The sequence below is a fragment of the Loxodonta africana genome, chromosome 1, assembly GCF_030014295.1.
Source record: "Loxodonta africana isolate mLoxAfr1 chromosome 1, mLoxAfr1.hap2, whole genome shotgun sequence".
NCBI classification, from domain to species: domain Eukaryota; kingdom Metazoa; phylum Chordata; class Mammalia; order Proboscidea; family Elephantidae; genus Loxodonta; species Loxodonta africana.
In genome coordinates, this window is record NC_087342.1 from 110,423,268 (window position 1) to 110,441,586 (window position 18,319).

General features: G+C 40.7%; 1 protein-coding gene across 1 annotated transcript in view; it reads right to left on the reverse strand.

Moving 5' to 3' along the window:
* Positions 1-2,343: 2,343 nt before the first annotated feature.
* Positions 2,344-18,319, reverse strand: part of TNFRSF21 (TNF receptor superfamily member 21) — an 83,795-nt gene continuing 67,819 nt past the window's right edge. Inside the window, exons 5-6 of the mRNA XM_003404449.4 lie at positions 5,319-5,547; positions 2,344-3,748 (exon numbers count right to left, since the gene is read on the reverse strand). Coding sequence (XP_003404497.2) covers positions 3,519-3,748; positions 5,319-5,547 — 459 coding nt within the window. The 3' untranslated portion in view covers positions 2,344-3,518. The remainder of the gene's footprint in view (positions 3,749-5,318; positions 5,548-18,319) is intronic.

Here is an 18,319-nt window from a genome sequence, read left to right on the forward strand (position 1 = left end):
TTAGAGGGTGTGGTGGTATTGAATGCTGCTGGACTGGTGTTGGAGCAGGGAGGGGAATGGATGAGGAGAAGGGAGTGCTCCTCAGCCATGACTCTCTGGTGGGGAAAGGACTGTGGTGCCCTTGGTCGGCTGGGAGCTTGTACTTAACTTTTGCAGGCCTGGTGTCACTCCTGTTTGGTTCTGGAAGTGCATGCTGAGTCACTGCTAGTTAGCTGCACCAAATGGGGTGGGTTTGGGCTTGGGATGCTATTTGCCTCAGTATGTCCACCCTGAGTAGATTCAGCTAGCAGGATGCCAGCAATACGTAATTCCCTGTTTCCACAGTTTTCAAATTGTCTCTCCTTCCACCTGTTGCTCAGTCTGATTCTTCAGCTTTGTCTTTGATGTTTAGGGTTCCTAGATTATCATATATATCTGATTGACTTTTTTTTTTTTTTTAGGTCTTTGTTGTAAGAGGGACGCCACAAAGCATCTGACTATTTTGTCATCTTGGCTCTGCCCTCCTGATTTTGGTTTTTATATATCATGTTAGTTCAATATTGAACTTCTGTTTAACCACAACTCCTATGTCTCATTTCCTATCAGTCATCAAGAGACGCCACCCATTCTTAAACCAGCACAATTATTTATTAAACTTAAGTGGAGGGCTTTACTTGTAATGCCCATTACTTTTATCACTATGGTCTCTGTCCATTGTTCCAACCCGACTAGGGATTTCTGGTTACTAGTCCTGAACAGACTGAGCAGTGTTAGATTCAGACAGAAGACCCAGACTCAAGCTTGACTCTACAGATTTGCAGTAGGGCCTGAAGCAAGTTTCTTAACCTTTGAAAGCCCATTTTCTGATTTGTAAAATGGGGACAATAATAATGTCTGTCACTTTGTCATACTGTGATGTCTTGTGTGTTGCTATGATGCTACAAGGTATGCCACCAGTATTTCAAATATCAATGAGGCCACCCATGGTGAACAAGTTTTAGCAGAACTTCCAGATTAAGAGAAACTAGGAAGAAAGGCTTGGTGATCTACTTCTGAAAATTAGCCAATGAAACCCTCTTAGGTTACAACAGAACAATGTCTGGCTTGTTTGCTTTGGACATGTCATCATGAGGGATCAATTGCTAGAGGATAACACCATATTTGGGGAAGTAGAAGGCCAGTGAAGGCGAGGTAGGCCCCTCAGTGAGATTGATTGGCACGATAGCTACAATGACGGACTCAAACATGCTGACAATTGTGAGGATGACGCAGGACCAAGCAAGATTTCATTCTGCTGTACATAAGGTCACCATGAGTTGGCGTCGACCCAATGGCAGCTAATAAGAAACAAGTTTTATAGACAGTTGTGAAGATTCAGTAAGATAATGTAAAAAGAACTTCCCAAAGCACAGAGCTCTGTGTAAATGTGGGTTATTAATAAAAGCCATCCCCCAAGCAATGAATAATCTGTAAATTTACTAACCAAATTGCTGACTCATTCATATCCTTGTTTTCCCCTCTCACATAAACTAAGTGACAGTCCTGAAAGCCCCTGAGGGGGAAATAATCTGTATACTCCATTCCCATCTATGACCCATTCTAGCTTTTTTGTAAAGAGTTCCTACCTTCTGTCCACAAAAGAAGAGAGGAAACCTGGCGTGAGAATCTGTGAAATCAAATACAAGGGTGGTTCTCTAGAAACCAACCAAGTAGAACTGGATGAAACCAGAAAACTCCTCTAATGTCGCTGACGTGGCTGTCAGTGTTCAGACAGGGCATCCCAGTTGCAATTTCTCACTGAAAGAGGAACACAAAATTGCTGAGGTCTGCCTAGTGGAATTCAGTGGAAGCAGGGTTCCCAAGCAAAAGGGACACATGATGAATACTTAATTTATCCTGCCAACATGAGACCTCACCCTGCCTCACTGCCAAGAAAGCCCCCAAGTTATTTGGGGGCAATCAGGTTTCCTATAGCATCCTGTGGACTTGTATAGACCCTCTCATGGGTGGTAAATTTTCTACATGAAAATGAGTGAGACTACACTAACAAGGCCTGTTCATTACCTGCACCTCTTCAGCCCACCTTCACCACCTCACAATCTGTGTTTCTTAAAATAGGGACAAATCTCAAAAACAGGAACCTCAGCTTTAACCCAAAAGGCTAGAAGTGTTTGGAAATCTTCACCAGACTTCTCTGTGAACCCAAAGACACACACCTTTGCCAATTTGCATGATTTACATATTAAAGAGGCTGATTTTTTTTTTTTTTTAGGACACATAATTTTCCAAGAGACTAAGCAAACAGTTATAACTTACACACACATATAGGGCAAGAAAATTAAGGATTAAACCACTCAAACAACTCAAGTAACAAACACCTAATATTTATTAATAAATTAGTACACTTGAAGGCATTTTTCTGATATCAGTCCCTCACCACTACCCTCCAAGCCCGGCCCACACAAAGGTAGTCCACACCACCCTTGCATGAGAATCTCAAAACGGAGCATTAGACGGTATGTTTATAAACGTGAGCATCGTTGCAAATATATCAGACGAGAGTTCTTACAGCGGCAGCCATTTTTAATTAAAGTGACGGAAGGATGAAGTAAACCCACCAAGACCCAGGCCTTGAGGACAGACTGGACCTATTTGACTATGTGTGTATAAAAAAAACAAAAACATCTTTTAAAGCAAAGCTGGGCAAATTCTCTATGGAAAAGGTGCCACTGGGATTCACTTGTGACTTTTCAAAGTATAGCAATATATTCCCAAACAGCTCAATCCCTAAAAGATGAAGGTCAAATTCTTTCGTGGCCTCGCTGGTAAGCCACTTAAACAGCAAGTCCCGATGGCTTGAGGACTTCCTTTTTCCAGCCCAGAGCATATTGGCAGAAGAGAAACACAAGTAATCCAGCATGCTACATGGTGTCCAGGTGAAAACCATACAATCAGCAATAGTGTGGTCAAGTTTCAGTCATGACTATATAACAAGACATTAAAAAGATAACTTAAAATCTAAGTGCAGTACAGTAACTCAACGGGGTCTTAACCCTTCAGAAAATCTGTAAATGACAAATAATAATGATGATAGTAGTAATAATTAAAAAAAAAAAAGTAGGTGTGGCTGTTGAGAGACATGAAGACTGCTTATAGAATTCACATGATGTCATTACACTTTTAAGAACCTCACAAGCCAGTGTGCAGGAAAAGTCACACTGCGTTAGAGTAAGTTAAGGGAATTTAAAGTGCACAGAACAATTCTGAAAATACGTAAGAAGGCAAAACAGAGAAATACGGAACTTGAAAAAAAAAAAAAAACTTTAGTGGTAGGTATTTTGCAACGGTTACACCTTAAAAAAACGGCTTATAAACTAACTTCCCAGAAAGGTTTAAAAAAAAAAAAAAAGAACTCAAACACTGGCCATATATTGTTAAACACACACACGCACACCAAAAAACAAAAAGAAAAACCAAAAAATAAAACCACCCTGCCACTAAATTGAGCAAATATTCCAGAGTGCAGTATCCCTAGTGTTCTACAATAGGTCAGGAAGATGGCTATAAACAGAGTCCAGGAGGGTCTGGCTGGCTTCCTGGCTCTTGACGCCAATGATCTCAAATAGCCGGTCCAGTTTGTCCTCAGCCTGGGGGATCTCTTCGATTACCCGCAACTCCTCCGGATTCAGGATGTGGAGCATATCATCAAAGATAGGCTGCAAGTCGCAGGGGTCCAGGCGTACCTGCCGCAGCACTGTGTCCTTCTTTTCTGCAGGGGGAGAGAGAAGGGACCGGATAGCTGTTAGGGACTGTACTGGGGGGGAGGAGTGACATCTACCCTTGTGCCAGCCTACTCCCTCCTCACCTGCCTCCTCTCCAAAATGAGTGAGGTAAACTCTGGTTCATTTTAAACAACAGGAGAGTTTTTGTTTGCATACACACATAAGATAACAAGATTTGCCTAATGGAGAACAGGAAAGGATCTGCTTGGATGGGTTGTTGAGGTATCATTAACATGACATTTACCTAGATTTAAGTGCTTTCTTCTAAATTCTCCTAAAAACTCAGAGGGAAAATTCTGAAATACCTAAAGAAACTTGTACTTCTTTCCTCATCTGTAATGCATTTACTAAACAAAGATCTCCATCAGCCCACCGTTTTTCCAAATGATCAAAAATTCCAAGTTAAAGGTAGTCTGCTTTCTGATTACATTACAATATTTTAAAACCAAACTGCTGAGAGTGAATGAAAACACACAAATAAGAAACAAATTGCTTCATGGGTCATAATACCATAGGTTGGGGTGAGGAATTATAAAATGTAACATAATAAGTAACAGAATGTAAACTAGAATATAAATATATAAATACACAAAATAAACCAAACCCATTGCCATGAGTCAATTCCGACTCATAGCGGCCCCAGAGTGGAGCTGCCCCATAAGATTTCCAAGGAGCGCCTGCTGGAGTCCAACTGCGGGCCTTTTGGTTAGCAGCTGAGCTCTGAACCACTGCACCACCAGTGTTCCAAATACAAAATAGATCAATATAAATATGCAAAGCAGATAAAATATAAACATGTAAAATATAACCTATTTTATGAAATGTAAGAACATATAAAATAACCCTTTCACAGAATATAACTAGAGATATAGAATATATGGAATATAGCGAAAATCTTTCATCAGTGTGAGTGTGCTAATTTTCCACTCTGCTATTAAAAATTGAATGTGGTGAGTTATTTATTAATGTACCAATCCATATATATTTTTAAACATCGTCATTTGTAACCTAGCTTAACAGAGCAAATTTTAGGACTAATTTAAGTTACGAAGACCTGTACTTCAATTGTTGACTGGGAGCCTAAACTGTTGTGTAAACCTTCCCCTAAAATACAATAAAATATTATTTAAAAACAAAAAAAAAACAAAACAAAAAACCCAAAAACCTGTACTTCAGACTCAAGATAGATTATACTTTAAATCTTTGGATTCAGCAAGCCTGGTAAATTATTTTCAAAAAACGTGCCGGACTACATTTTACCAGCCCTTCCTTGAAACACCTGATAGCATCGTGCAGATAAAGGGTGACCAATACCCCTTGATGGGGCTCACTCTCTGCCATGTCCCCACTGGCTATCGAGGTGGTTTCTCCCCAGTCAGCCTCAGCTCAGACTTCTGGGCAGGTCATTCAAATGGCTCAAGTACAAAAGGACAGTGGAAAGGACAGGGAGAAATTGCCAGAGGCTCTTTCATGGGAGGTGGGAAGAGTGATAATTGTGCCCTTCCTGTTATGAGCCCTTCCTGCAGGTGTTCCTCTGTCCTGCAAGTCTGTCTGTACCTTTGGTAATAAAGGAGCCATTCCTGCTCAGCGCGGAGGAGCCGCTGGATGTGGAGTCACAGCGAAGAAGGGGTTCAGACTCATCCACGAAGAAGCCCTTGTTCTTATCCAGGGGGGAAGGCTCCACCGTCAGGAGGGTGGAATTCTCAAGTTTCCCGTTGGGGCTGGGAATGGGGCTCGGGCTAAGTGGGCCGGGGCTGGTCGGGAGGGCCAGTTTGTCAGTTTCCAGCTGTGGGAGGGAACAAAAAAATTTATTATTATATACTTCAAAAATTATAGAGGGAAAAAAAAAAAAAAACACAATGAAATCAAAACCCCTCTTTGGATACTACTTTTTGTTCCACTTAATATTTTGTATATAAATGCTCACATTTCAGCCGTCTGTAGTTTATTTTATTGCTAGATACATATGCCCATATTGTTAAATCTTTCAAACATATACATGAGGGTATGTATGAGCACTAATCGACTCAACGGCACTGGTTTTTTTTTTTTTATGAGCACTAAAAAATAGTTAGGAAGCATATATACCAAGCTGTTAGCACTGGTTACCTCAGAGAAGTGTACCTGGACACAGGTGTGAGGAAGAAGATTCCCACCTTAAAATATACTTTTGTCAAGCTGGAAGAGGCCTTAGGTATTATCTAGTATATTCCCCTGTCTTTACAGATCAGGAAACCTAGCCTTGGAAGTGAAGAGACGTTCCTATTTAAAGGCTCTCAACCAGTAAGTGTCAGAACTAAGACTAGATTGCCGGGTTTCCTGGTATATATTTCTAACTAGCTCAGCAATTAAAATTGCTTAAAATAATTGAAAACAGGAGAACACTGGAGATAAAAGTCACTGGGAGGGGAGAGTGAGGACCACCCCACAGGAGCCAGTGTCTCTGCTCTGAGAATATAATAGAGCCCGGAAGCTTGCATCCTGGAGTGTGGAGCAGAGAGGGAAGGAGCAAGTAATCAAACAGAGTAAGATAGTTTCAGGTAGAGAGAGCTTCATTACCACTCTGGCTGCTGTGTGGAGAATGAATGTCAGGGAGGCAAGATTCAAAGCAGGGAGACCAGTTAGGGTGCTCTCATAAGAGACAAAGGCCCCTGGGTGGCACAAATGGTTTGCACTCAGCTATAAACCTAATGATTGGTGGTGCAGACCCATCTAGCAGCACCTTTGAAGAAAGACCTGCTATCTGCATCCATAAAGAAAACCCTATAGAGTAGCTCTACTCTGTAACATGTAACCATGAGTCCGAATCGACTGGAATGCAACAGCTTTTTTTTTTTTTAATAGTAGCCAAGGAGTTCCTGAAGGTTAGCCAAAAGGTTGGAGGTTTGAGTCCACCCAGAGTGCCTTGGAAGAAAGGTCTAGGTATGCGCTCATGAAAAAAATCAGTCATTGAAAACACTACGGAGCACAGTTCTACTCCGACACACATGAGGTTTGTCATGAGCCAGAATCAACTGGATGGCAATTGGCTTTTACAGCAGCCAAGTGAGGTATGATTCTAGCTTATAACAGGGGTATACAGTAGAGATGGGTAGAAGTGGTAGGCGATATCACACCCATTTTACAGGTGAGACAACTGAGGGCCAGAGAAGGCACACAGCTACTGGAGGAAATCCAGTGCTCAACTCAGGTCTGCTTGACATCTCTATTTTGCCCTTTCTTTTGAGACTAGACTTTAGAGCTCTGGCAGGCACTTGTGGCATCTCCTAAAGTCCATTGACTTTACGTTCTTATTTGCTTTGCCAGTATGGATGAAAACGTAAGGGCCAGGTGGCCAGATCATACAGGGCAGGGTTCAGGGAATGATGTACACCTCCCCAGAGCTGTTTAATCATCACTCTCGAGAACACTTATCACTTCACTAGCATACTTAAAGTGAAACATTTTCAAGCTCTTTAACCGGGAAGACAGACTAGCATTTCCAAGTATTACCCTGGATGGTTAGATAAGGCACAAACACAATTGCCTCTTTTACAAAGTTTAAAAACAAAACAAAAAAACACAAACTGGTTGCTATCTAGTCGATTCCAACTCATAGCTGCCCCATAGGATTCCCAAGGAGTGCCTGGTAGATTTGACCTTTTGGTGAGCAGCCGTAGCTCTTAACCACTACGCCACCAGGGTTTCCTTACAAAGTTTAAGGTCTGAGAAATTCTTGCCACTGATTACAAATTCTGAAGACCACTGGTTACCGATGCTTCCACAGTGTTTTTCCTCAGTGCCATCACCCTCGCCCTGTTTCCGCTTCCAGTGTAAATTGAAGACTTGGATAACATGCATTCCCAGTAACCCCCTCCTGATCCAGGGACAAGTTTTATGTATATGCTTTTAAATTTTTAATTCAATAGGCCTTGGCATGTGCTGCTCCTCCCTGAAAATGTACATGGCCATTCATGCCAATACACATTTCTTATTCACTCAATTAGACAAAGAACTCTTGTCTACACTCTGGTTCTCAGGGACATTACACTGGAAGACATGGTCAGTCAATATAGTGCACTGTTCTCGCTTAAAAAAGAAATTCCCACCCACAAATCACATGCCAACAGAACACAAGAAGTCCACCCGCCTTATTTCCTGAGCTCTGTTTGTTCAAAATGTTAAGTATTTAAATTTTTTCCACTATTGCCACAGGGCTCGTATCAGTAGAAATTAAGCATATGAATTCCAACATAATTTGGAAACAGAGAATGTTGAACTGAAGTTCTCTTGTGATTACCGGTAATGAGCCAGGTGAATATGAACACGCCCGCTAGGAATGGTTCTAACGTCCCCACAATGAAACTACCAACCACAGCTAAAGCCAGAGACTATCCAACAGTCATCCTTTCTAGAAAATCTACTCAGCTTTAGTATAGGTATTTCTTACTTCGTGTAAGAGTAGCTGGCTGCATTCCAGATTTATCTAAAGTTATTTTTTTTCCCCCCATGGTGCGGGGGAATTGCTCTCAGAAACTTACTCTTTTCCTTTAATATTTATTCCTCCTTTGCCTTAATATTTATCCTATGTCCATGAAAGCAGATTTATAACACTGTAACTCTATTAGCATTGTGTTATCTGTAATATCCCTAATCAGGAAACTGAGTCATTGGGATATGTGGAAATTAATTCTCTATTTTATTAATTCTGAAAATTCATGTTTCAGTGTTCTGAGTTTATAGTGAGTGAAGAACATCTATACTAAGATTTAGATCCAGAAGACAAGTACTCCAAGAAAGCCAGATTCCCATAGAACAGGGTCTTCTATAAAAAGCTTTGAAAACAAAGTTATCAAAATATTCACGAAGTAGATCATGAGTAACTTATGTCTCTTTGAGCTTTCCAAATTATCTATAAGGACATAATAACTTTTATAACTAGAAAAACAACAAATGTTATCTTTAAGAGCCACCACGGATAAGAATATTTTCCTTCTGCTAACTTGAAATGTGGCTGCAACAGCTCTTGTTTATACTGGTAGCCATGAAACAGGATATATTGCTGACCCCTCTCTATACTTTTGTTAAGCGTTCATGAACCCAGAAGTGCTATATCCCCTCAGCTTATTGCAGTGAGGCACGTATTAGAACTTTAAAGAAAGGCCTCTGAGTCCACCAGACTTAAAAAGTACAGTTTTAAGTCCCCTGAAACTTAAAAAATACAGCTCTTTTTGCTTTATAGGCATGAGGTAATTGTGCTAACTTGGAAGACTTACTCAAAAAATGAGGTAGAGACAGTAAGACAGACCCAAAGAGGAGGGGGCAGCAGCAATGAGGTGAGCACTCCCCAAGCAGCTAAACACAGTACAGTATGGTTCTACTGAATGAGCTGGAGAGAAGAACAGACAAATGAATCCTAAATGTCCTTCTTGGAAGTACACTTAGTCCTTCCAGATACTGTATTTATTAGTCCAAACAGATAAGGGAAGGGAGATAAATGGTTCACCTTACTCAACCTCTGGATCATACCTGTAGCTTGGCTGCTGACCTGACTCTTTTCCTTTCTGATTGCTACTACTGCTGACTACAAGGAACCATCCATATGGATTTGGTGAATACAGTATTGTTTGAAATTTGCAGGCCTGAATGTCTCTGAGGCAGTGTTTATGAGAACAGTGATTCACCTCGTACTTGGACTGTACTGGAATGAACCACGACTGTCATATTTTCTCCTTCCCCCATTTCCAGCTGTGTCCTTGCCAATCCTTCACCCTCACTCAACCAGGGTTCTAAAACTAAAGTGCCTGCTCTTGAGTGCTCAACCAAATCACAACCTGAAACTGAAGCTCAAAAAGTAATTCTCTATTTTTAGTATCAAATTGAAAAATCACTTCCCTGTTGACTGGCCTTCCCTACACATGACACGCGGTGGAAGTGTTTCCCCAGCCCCTAGGGATGGCGGAGCCATGAATGGGAATGGAAAATCTTTTCAAGCCTTATTCATGGCAAAAGTGGTATAGCAATTAAACAAGATTTTGAGACATCTACTTTTTTTCTCCCTATAATGTAGCATTTTTTTTTATAATGTAGCAGAGTCCCTGGGTGGCGCAAATGGCTAACATGCTTGGTTGCTAACTGAAACGTTGGAGGTTGGAGACTAACCAGAGGTGCCTCAGAAGAAGGGCCTGCTGATCTACTTCCAAAGAACCAGCCACTGAAAACCCTGTGGTGCACAGTTTTTGACACATATGGGGTCGTCATAAGTAGGAATAGAAATAGACTTGATATAACTGAGTTTGTTTGTTTACAATGTGGCATTGCATTATGCATGTATTATGTATCATGCACGCAGGCATGGGCCAAGGACCCCAGCGGCAGAAGCCATCTTTTCAGCATGATTTTCATGTTCACCACAGTCAATTCCTAAAAGTCAAAGTCATGAAAATCCTGAAAAATCATTGCAAGGGAAGAAAGGAGACCCGCCACTACCCACCTGTGTGATCCAAAGAAACCACTTCCCATCTCAGACCTACTTCCTCATTTCTAAACTCGAAAGGTTAGACTAGGTCACCACTGAGTTCCTTCAGTTCAAATGACGTTTGATTTAGTGTTTGTCTTATCTAGTGCTATTTCATTTTTCTGGCTGCCTCTGTCTCGAGCTTCCTTTGTCTTTCCAAGTTACCCCCACCTGGCCCACTCAACTAAAATTTACCACTGAGTTATTTTCAATTACTATCCAATTACAATCTCCCTGTGTTTACACAATCTGTTTTCACAAAACTAATGAACAACTTTGATGCATCAGTGACCCGCTGAAACAAAGCATTCATCACCCAGCCTGGACGCTCCTTGGCAGGCTGCTGTAACAGTTCAACTTAACCCATCGTCTCCCGGCACCACCCAACTGGTTTCCATCAGGCCCTTTTCAAGGAAGGAAGCAAGGAAGAGTTCCATGTTACATTTGCGAAAATCTGGATCACCTTAATAATGGTTTTTAAAAGCACATTTCCTAACTCCAATTTAAACCACTTGCTGTTCCATCTGAGTTGATCGTCTTTTTACTCAGATCAAGTAAACAAAATAAGTCGTTACCACTATTGTGGTAGATGAAACAGCATAAATCATCTATAACCTTTTTTTTTTTTTGGTGAGGCAGCTTTCATTAACTCCATTTTAGAGGTAGGAAAACCACAACTCAAAGAGGTTAAGTAATTTGTCCAATTTGACCAGGCCTGTCTCATGGCACCTCCCTCTGTGGGCCCATTGCTTAGGAAAATTGACAAACCCTGTAAACTGTATGGTCCCTGGGTGATACAAATGGTTAGCACTTGACTACTAACTTAAAAGGTGGAGGCCTGGTGATGTGCTTTCGTAAGGATTACAGTCAAGAAAACCCTATAGAGCAGTTCTATTCTGTAACACATGGGGTGGCTAGGACTCGAGATCAATTCAATGGCAATAGGTTTGGTTTTGATTTTATATAGACAGGTAAGGTTGGGCTCTGAAAAAAAAAAATGCTACCCTCTTTGCCATATAAGTATCTCTTGATAGCCAAATCTATTTTGTGTCTATATTGTCTATATTTACATAACAACAAGCAATGGTTTGTTATATTTGGTTCTAGCATTTAAGATATAAACTTAAGTTCAATAATGAGGGTTAGCAGCCCTGTCTCAAAAAATTTATCTGAGTTTATCCAATTCCTAGTTCAGATACTGAAGAATATCTGTACACATGATTTTGCCCTTGAAAAAAAATAAAACAAATACACTACCCTTAGAAGAAAGGGAAAAAAGTATGAGACTTGGAAGTCCCAGATGATACATGACAATAACTTTTAGATTACTAATTTTAAGTGTGAATTCTTGTTAAATCCAAACCAGCATGAGGGATCTTGGCAAGAATAACCCAAATTTACACAGCAAGTTTTATTTTTTTGGCAAGCAAAAAGAAAAACTTAAGAGGGAAAGAGGAAAATGCTGATTTCTAAATCTTTGAAAGAAGGGTTATCACCCATAGGAATTTGGGAGGCTGTCTTAGAAATGGTTATATGGAATGGATGGAAAACACACACACATCTGTAGGTAAAGCAAATACGTTAAAATGCGAATAAGTGTTGAATCTAGGTGATGGGTTTATGGGTGTTTGTTATACTGTGCTTTCAACTTTTCTTTGTTTCCAAAGTCTTAAAAAAAAATTTAGAAAAAAACAAATAAAAGGGTTAAGAGCCAAGTAACCTTAAGATTAAAATTCCCCTAACTTTCCTTGGGCTTCTGATTGCCAAAGCCCTTTGTTTTCTTTCCTGCTTTCCTATTCTCCTACCCAGACCGCAGGAGAGGGAGGCAAGGAGGTGCTTCCATTGCCTAAGTAGGGAACAGCGCTCACGCTGAAATCTAAGTCGTCAATTGCCATGTAGACAACCCAGATCTAGATCTGCTGTCTAGTCCAGACCTCCCTGGGGTCACTGGTGGCCATGTGATAGAAGCAGATACAGGAACGTCATGCCAAAGGGCTCTGCTCAGCCACCATGGGGGCCCCTGTGCCAGACCAGGGAGGTGGCAGTGCCCAGTGAACGCGGAGCCACAGGCTGCCCAGGTGAGCTGGGAGCCTGCAAAACTGACTCATCCACTCAGGAGGATCTCAGGATTAACTTGGTGGAAAAATTCCAAAACTCTTGGGAAATTATTTTTCAAGACACCTACTACCTTAGATCTGTTCAAGAACAGGATAATGAAAGGATTTTTGTTTCAACTGCAACCTTAAGGCTACGTTTAAACTTTAGCCCAGGTTAATGGCCCCTGGTGTATTTCTCCCTTACATACCCCAACCCAAATTGAGGTAGGTGCTACATTCATGTTTATGTCATCTGCTAATTCTGGTAGTTTCTAAGAGTTAATTTTAAAATTGAACTCCAAAGACTACAAATCCTCCCACAGACGGTTAAATCAAGGTGTCATTGGCCAATCCTTGCCCTAAGCAGGAGAATTACTCCTTTCCTGGGTGCACAAGGGAAAAAGCCACAAGCAGTGCTGCAAGAATCTGCCAAAGCTGGTAAGAACCGGCTGGCTCCAGAGGGAGGCAGGGAGGGCGGGTGCATATCACCCAGCTGCTGGCATGTATATCTGCAAGCTGTCCAGACTGCTGACATCAACCGTAGTGTTACTGCAGCCTTGAGCTGACTCACTGACTAGCTTTCTCAAAAAGGGAAGCAGGGATGCTAAGTGGGCTCTTTTGGTTCCGAGTTGACGTCTATTCACATTTTAATACATCACTGAGCCTTGTAGGAGCTCAGCTCCATCTATATGTTAGGAGATCATGCTCTGTTGGAAATTACTTGGGTTTTTCTAAACTTTACTCATGAGGTCTGTTGGGAAGCCTTGCCCACAAGAAAGCCTTTGGACAATTCTAGTCTAAGTCGGAATTGGCCTGATGGCACACAACAAAAACAACCAGGAAAAAAAAAATGGTGCACGAACTTTACAAGCTTGACTTAAGATGGTGTGGAGGATAGAAAGTAATTTTATAGGAAACGTAAGGTAAAAAGGCTTATCTTTGTGATTCAAGGTTTTTGAACTTGCCAAATTTGATGAATTAGATTCCACAAAACAAGCCTGTTGCTGTCTAGTCGATTCTGACTCATAGCAACCATAACAGGACAGAGTAGAACTGCCTCATAGGGTTCCCAAGGAGCAGCTGGTGGATTTGAACTGCCAACGTTTCTGGTTAGCAGCCATAGCTCTTAACCACTGCACCACCAGGGCTCCTTGATTAGAATAGCATCGCTTAATAAATCCATTAGTTGGATTCATACAGTTAGAATTAGAATACACACAGTACACAATTACAAAGGTACAAAGGGGATACAGTGAAAAATACTTCTCCCTCCACCCTCTGACTTCCAGCTCTCTGTTTCCCTATTCCCCTCCGGGGTGGCAGTTACTGTTAACAATTCCTAATGTTCTCTTCAAGAGTTAGTCTATCTTACACCAAGAAATACATATGTGTATTCTCTATCCCAACCCCAATTTTTTTTTTACACAAATATGTCAGCACATTGTATGCACTGTCCTGCACCTTGATTTTTTTTTAAACAGTTCTTGAGATGGGTACATAAAGAGCTGACTCACTCCTTTTGACAAGTGCACAGTTTCACTGTATGGATGGAATGGATGGATGTCCCATAGCTTATGTAACCAGTTCTCCATTGAAGGGCATTTGTGTTGCTTCCACTCTTTTGCTATTACGAAAGATGTTACAATGAATACTCTTGTTCTTGCATCATTCTGCATTGTATATGGGGACTACCCACACAAAAAAACTCATTGCCATGGAGTCGATACCAACTCATAGCTACCCTATAGGACAGAGCAGAACTGCCCTGTAGGGTTTCCAAAGAGCGGCTGGTAGATTCGAACTGCCGACATTTTGGTTAGCAGCCGAGCTCTTAACCACTGTGCCACCAGAGCTCAGGTAGGATATATCCCTAGAAGTAGAGTCAAGGGCCAATCTGCATTACTTTGGTAGATACTGCCAGGTTGACCTCCACAAGGGCTGGATTAATTTACGTACCCATCAGCAATAGACAGTTCCTCTTTCCAATAACCTCACAACACAAGTGTGCTATTTCCCAATATCCTCACAACACAAGTGTGCTAACAGACCTTTTCCTCTTTGTCAGTCTAGGAGGTTAAAATGGTATCTCACTATAGGTTTTAATTTGAATGTTTCTTCTTATGAATGGGGTAAGAAATGTTTGAGAGTTTTCAGTATTTCCTTTTCTAGTAACTGTCTTATCCACACACTGCCCATTTTTCTACCAGGTTGTTTGGTCTCTTTCTTGATTAAATTGTAAAAGTTCTTCATATTTTAAGGAAGTTAATCCTATGCTGTAAACAATTCCTCCCAGTTATTATTTTGTCTTTTCATTTGTGTGTGGTGTTTTCTGGCTTGTATAGTTACTACTACGTTGTAGAATTTTTTCTTGCCTCTGTGTTTTATATTATTCTTAGAAAAGCATTCCCTACTTTTGTGATTATAAAAACAAAACATTTTCCCCATTTTTTTTCTAGTACTTTTTTGGTAATAAGTAATCTTATCTTTTGGTAATTCCATTCCGTGCCCTGATAAATCAAAGTTCCCTCTGGAATATACATATAGTTTTTTTTTTTTTAAACTGGAAAATCAGGAGTGATAATTCTCTCTCCCAAGGAAGTGGTAATGAATAAGCAATTAAAATATTGAAATTAACTACTGTATAAGAAAACCTATTGCTGATCATGGTGCAATTCTTCCTCAGTTAGTTCACCCACTGTTGGCACTTGGCCTACAACAGATCAGTTTAGCCACAGAGAGAGTCTCACAAATATATGGAAGAGAAGCTAGGCCAGAACTGGAAGCTATTAAGCTTTGACTAGATAAAGGTTTTGGCTTAAAAACAGGGGTTCGAACTGGTTTAGGCATGGCCAACAAAACGTAACAAGAAAAGACCCAAATTTTTACAATTTGGGTGGTGTGGAATGATAATCGAAACAGAAAAAATTATGAGTTGAAGTCCTGGAATGGGAGACTCAGAAGAGGCGTGGCGAGCCCTTTCAGGAACCTGAAGCGTGAGACTGGATTATTGGCAGGACTGTGGAAAGCAACACACATTCAAAGTGACATGATTGGCCATCATCTTCCAGTGGGGCACCATTGTTTCTGACATGAGCAAGAGATTTTGTTGCTATGCAACGTGTATGCTGCCCTTGTTTTCTAAGAGGAAGATTAGGTTTCTAGCAGGGCTTCGACATGTAATTTTTCCCATTCTGGTTCAGCCAACCTTTAAAAATTTGGGTCTGTTCTGGTTTTGCTTCCCTGGTCATGACTGAATGGGAAGAACTGGTTTGAAACCCTGCTTGAAAAAACAAAATTAAAAATATGTTCTGTAGCACTGATAATGAAGGGATAAATAGGCTTCTTTTCATAATATTGATTTTCATTTCCTCCCAATGCACTTTTTGAGAAAGCCACTTACGGGTGTGGATTAAAGGGGTGAACAATGCCATCCACGAAAAGACTCAGTCTTTTCTAAATTTTGAGATACTGTGTCTCAGGAAAAAAATAAAAGCCCACTTCAATCCCTCTAAATAGTAATTTAACAGAATATACTCTAAAGTTTGGCTCACATACCTACCTTTCCTATAAAATTGTCCGCTTCTTGAGGGCAGATTCGTGTGTGTGTGTTCATATAGAATTTACAGTGGCTGATATAGGGCTTAATACATTATGGTGGTCAATTGGTGTTTGCTAAATAAATTGCCTATATTATATCATCTTACCCTTAAAGGCTATAATTTTTTTTTTTAAATGTGTGTGTTAGAAAAAAAAAAAAATTAGGGAGGGGCATATATCAATGTCAAGACCCTGAAAATCTATTTCCCAGTCTTTTCTTCTCATAACCTGTTTGCCTCAAGCTCAACTATTCTATTTCATTAATTCTAAGACCTTTTTTCCCCACATTTTTTAAATTGTGCTTTAAGTGAAAGTTTAGAGTTCAAGTTAGTTTCTCATATAAAAATGTATACACACATTGTTATGTGACCCTAGGTGCTATCCCTATAATGCAACAGCACACTCCCCCTTTCCACCCTGTATTTCCCGTGTCCATTCAACCAGCTCCTGTCCCTTTCTGCCTTCTCATCTTGCCTCCGGACAGGAGCTGCCCACTGAGTCTCATGTATCTACTTGACCTAAGAAGCACACTCTTCACAAGTATCATTTTATGTTTTATAGTCCAGTCTAGTCTTTGTCTGAAGAGTTGGCTTTGGGAAACATTTTAGTTTTGGGCTAACAGAGAGTCTGGGGTCCCTGTCTTCTGGGGTCCCTCCAGTCTCAGTCAGACCATCAAGTCTGGTCTTTTTACTGGAATTTGAGTTCTGTACCCCACTTTTCTCCTCTTCTGTCAGGGACTCTCTGTTGTGTTCCCTGTCAGGGTGGTCATCGGTGGTAGCCAGGCACCATCCAGTTCTCCTGGTCTCAGGCTAATGGAGTCTCTGGTTTATGTGACCCTTTCTGTCTCTTGGGCTCATACTATCCTTGTCTTTGATGGTCTTCATTCTCCTTTGCTCCAGGTGGGTTGGGACCAATTGATGCATCTGAGATGGCCGCTAGCTAGCTTTTAAGACCCCAGACACCACTCACCAAAGTGGGATGCAGAACATTTTTTTAATAAACTTTGTTATGCCAGCTGACCTAGATGGCCCCTGAAACCATGGTCCCTAGACTCTGACCCCTGCTATTCTGTTTCTCGAAGTGTTTGGTTGTATTCAGGAAACTTCTTAGCTTTTGGTTTAGCCCAGTTGTGCTCACTTCCCCTGTATTGTCCTTCCCTTCACCTAAGATAATTCTTGTCTACCATCTAGTTAGTGAATATACCTTTCCCTCCCTCCCTACCATGGTAACCGTCAAAGAATGTTTTCTTCTGTGTTTAAACCTTTGCTTGAATTCTTATAATAATAGTGGCCTCATACAATATTTGTCCTTTTGTGACTGACTAATTTCACTCAGCATAATGCCTTCCAGATTCCTCCATGTTATGAGATGTTTTGTGGATTCATTGTTGTTCTTTATCATTGTGTAATATTCCATTGTGAACATACCATAATTTGTTTATTCATTTATCCGTTGATGGGCACATAGGCTGTTTCCATCTTTTTGCTCTGTGAACTGTGCTGCAATGAACAGGGGTGTGCATATATCTATTTGTGTGATGGCTCTTATTTGTCTAGGATATATTCCAAGGAGTGGGATTGCTGGATTGTATGGTTACTTCTATTTCTAGCTTTTTACGGAAGCACCAAATTGATTTCCAAAGTGGTTGTACCATTTTATATTCCCACCAACAGTGTTTAAGTGTTCTAGTCTCTCTACAACCTCTCCAACACTGATTATTTTGTGTTTTTTGGATTAACGCTAGCCTTGTTGGAGTGAGATGGTATCTCACTGTATTCTTGATTTGCATTTCTCTAATGGCTAATGATCATGAGCATTTCCTCATGTATCTGTTAGCCGTCTGAATGTCTTCTTTGGTGAAGTGCCTGTTCATATCTTTTGCCCATTTTTTAATTGGGTTATTTGTCTTTTTGTTGTTGAGATGTTGCAAACCAAAACCTAACCAAACCCACTGCCGTCGAGTCAATTCCAACTCATAGCAACTCTAAAGGACAGAGTAGAACTGCCCCTTAGTTTCCAAAAAGTACCTGGCAGATTCGAACTGCCGACCTTTTGGTTAGCAGCTGTAGCATTTAACCACTATGCCAGCAGGGTTTCCTGAGGTGTTGCAGTATCTTGTAATTTTAGAGATCAGATGCTTATGGGATTTGCCGTAGCCAAATTTTTCTCCCCCAGTCTGCAGGTTGTCTTTTTACTCTTTTGGTCAAGTCTTCTGGTGAGCATAAGTGTTTGATTTTTAGGAGTTCCCAGTTACCTAGTTTTTCTTCCAGTGTTTGTGCATTGTTAGTAATATTTTGTATTCTGTTTATGCCATGTATTAGGGCTCCTAGCATTGTCCCTATTTTTATTTCCATGATCTTTACCGTTTT